The following is a 2712-nucleotide window of genomic DNA, read 5'->3' as shown; positions in this document are numbered from 1 at the left end:
TGTGTAAGGGAGAATAGTGAGAAAACTGGAGATAAATAAAATTTCCTTCAAATTGCCAGTGCCCTAAAATATATCTTGACACAAATAGGTGGGATTTTAGAAGTATAAATTGCCTCAAGTGACTCTCTTTAATTAGTTTACAATAATAATCATTAACGTTCATACAGTGCTTTTAAGTTTGCAAAATGCTTTGCCAAGATTAACTCATTTGATCCTCATAACAATCCTGTGAGATAAGTATTTTTATTATTCCCATTTGACTGATAAAGAGACTGAGATGGTCCAAGAAAAGTTAAATGACTTACCCAGGATTACATACCTAGTAAGAGTTTGGGGAAAGATTTGAATTTAGGTCTTCTCTTCCTGACTCCGAGTAAGGGAGTGTTCTCTCTGTTATGTATCAACAATTGAGTTGAGATAGATTTTAGGCTTAAGATGGTTTAGTGATTTAAGTGTAAAAATCTACAAACTATAGGTGCCAGAATATTTCCAATTTTCCTTTATTCTTTTTTTTTTGGAAGGGAGAAGATAGGGCAATTGGGGTTAAGTGACTTACCCGAGGTCACACAGCTAGTAAGTGTTAAGTGTCTGAAGTCAAATTTGAACTCAGGTCCTCCTTGACTCTGGGGTCAGTGCTCTATTCACTGCCCCGATTTGCCGTTATTCCTTTTTTTTTTTTTTATAGTTGACTTTTTTTTATTAACACATATACATTTGCTTATCTTCTGGCTTGTTGAAGCAGTAGGTTAGACAGCACTTGCCACAATAATGTCTGTCAAAATGGCTAGCCATAAAGACTCCAGCACCACATTCATCAGAAGGGCACTCTCGTCGAAGGCGGCTAATCTTGCCATTCTCATCAACCTTATAGTACGTCAGAACAGCAAGCTTAACCTTCTTTCTCTTATGCTTGTTCTTTTTGGGAGTGGTGTAAGACTTCTTCTTTCTCTTCTTGGCACCACCATGAAGCCTCAGAACAAGATGAAGGGTAGATTCCTTCTGAATGTTGTAGTCAGACAAAGTACGTCCATCTTCCAGTTGCTTGCCCGCAAAAATCAATCTTTGTCGATCAGGTGGAATACTTTCTTTATCCCGTATCTTGGCCTTGACATTTTCAATAGTATCGGACGGTTCAACCTCAAGGGCGATGGTCTTTCCTGTCAAAGTCTTCACGAAGATCTGCATCGTGGCACTGGGTCCACCCGGGGATGGCGGATCCGAAAGAGAGGATTTCCTTTATTCTAAACCTCTGATTCCCCCATGTATTTCCTCAAGGAGAAATGGAAAAACTTTATAAGATTAGATATGACCTACTTAAATATATCTTGTTCTCTCCATTTCCCAATTTTAACCCCTCATTTCTTTGAATATAAAAGCAAGAAAAATCTCAGATTAAACTCCATACTTAGGACTGATCTGCTGCCATCCACAGTAAATAGTTTTTTTCTCTGTTCTCTCTAGTTTCTTCAATAAATGGTCAGAAAATTCAAAAGTCAAAAAAATTCAGAGCCAGGTCCTTGGTATACTCATATTACTACCCCAGTGGTACATGGGCTTCATTTTAGCTCCTAATTTATTGTCTAGTAACATGGTACAAAGGAATTGTTTAAAAAGAAGAACCTGGCTTAGTGAGGGAAAAAAAATGTTCAAGGACCATCTCTGACAACAGTAGAGGCAGCATGGCAGAATAATTATGGAGCTAGACTTGTCAGGAAGACCTGGGTTCTAATCTTTACTTGCTAACTCTTTGAACCTTAGTTTTCCCAACTGTAAGATGAGGGTGATGGACTAGGTGTCTTATAAGGTCACTGGCAACTCTAAGGATAGGATCCCATGAATTTACTTTATAACACTAGACTTGACACTACAGGAATAATGGTATCTATTTTCTTCAAGAATTATTAAAAGTCATGAATAGTTGGGTGGCAGAATTTATAGAGCACTGGCCCTGGAGTTAGGAGGACCTGAGTTTAAATCTGGCCTCAGACATTTACTAGCCGTGTGACTTTGGGCAAGTCACTTAACCTTGATAGCCCCCTCCCCCCAAAAAAAAGAATTATTAAGATGGCCTCAGTCTACAATTTTGATATATGAAAGCAATACTAGGAAAAAAGAAAAACTTTTAATTTTCCCTCCCCTCTCCATCAGATTCTTTCCTTGGTGTTTTTTTTTTTCCTTTATAAAAACTGGGGTCACCATCCTGCCCAGGCCGGAATTACAGGGATTACTTATAGGCTCTATCCTACCACTGATTGACTCAAGAACTTTGATCTCCTACATTTCTGAAATGGATTAACCTTCCCCTCTCTCAGCAATCTGGTAGTCCCTCCCTGCCCCCATCATCATACTGATACTTTATGCAGGCATCTTATTGTCATAACTCTATGGCGGATCACACCTCCCAAGCCAGTTCCAACCTCCTGGCAGCAGGGATTACAGGCTTATGGCCAGCTCCTCGACATTTTCTTAAAGATATCATGAGCTGATACAGCTTTTACTTTCCATTCATCTAAATGTTTTTTCTTACAATTTAAGTCTCAAGTACTTTCTCTTCATTTTTTCTGACTGTCCTGATATCTAAAATTTTTATAGTACTTTAAATGGTGAAGTACCTTTCCTCATAGTAACCCTGAAAGCTTGGTTGTTCAACTATTTAGCTCATTTTTACAGATGAGGGAATTGAGGCTAGAAAAGGTTAATGATTTGACCATG

The 2712-nt window shown here is 38.4% G+C and overlaps 1 protein-coding gene across 1 annotated transcript; it reads right to left on the bottom strand.

Annotated features, from left to right (window-relative positions):
• Positions 1-660: 660 nt before the first annotated feature.
• LOC138170034 (ubiquitin-ribosomal protein eS31 fusion protein-like) lies at positions 661-1265 on the bottom strand. Its single transcript, XM_069099493.1, has one exon. The coding sequence runs from the start codon at positions 1183-1185 to the stop codon at positions 700-702; it is 486 nt and encodes a 161-aa protein (XP_068955594.1). The 5' UTR covers positions 1186-1265; the 3' UTR covers positions 661-699.
• Between the last annotated feature and the right edge of the window lie 1447 nt (positions 1266-2712).

Source organism: Petaurus breviceps, unplaced genomic scaffold (assembly GCF_028583685.1).
Source record: "Petaurus breviceps papuanus isolate PSGF00001 unplaced genomic scaffold, PetGlider_PUasm1.0 126, whole genome shotgun sequence".
NCBI classification, from domain to species: Eukaryota; Metazoa; Chordata; class Mammalia; order Diprotodontia; family Petauridae; genus Petaurus; species Petaurus breviceps.
Note: the sequence above shows the minus strand (reverse complement) of the source record. Positions and strands in the feature narration are given on the sequence as shown.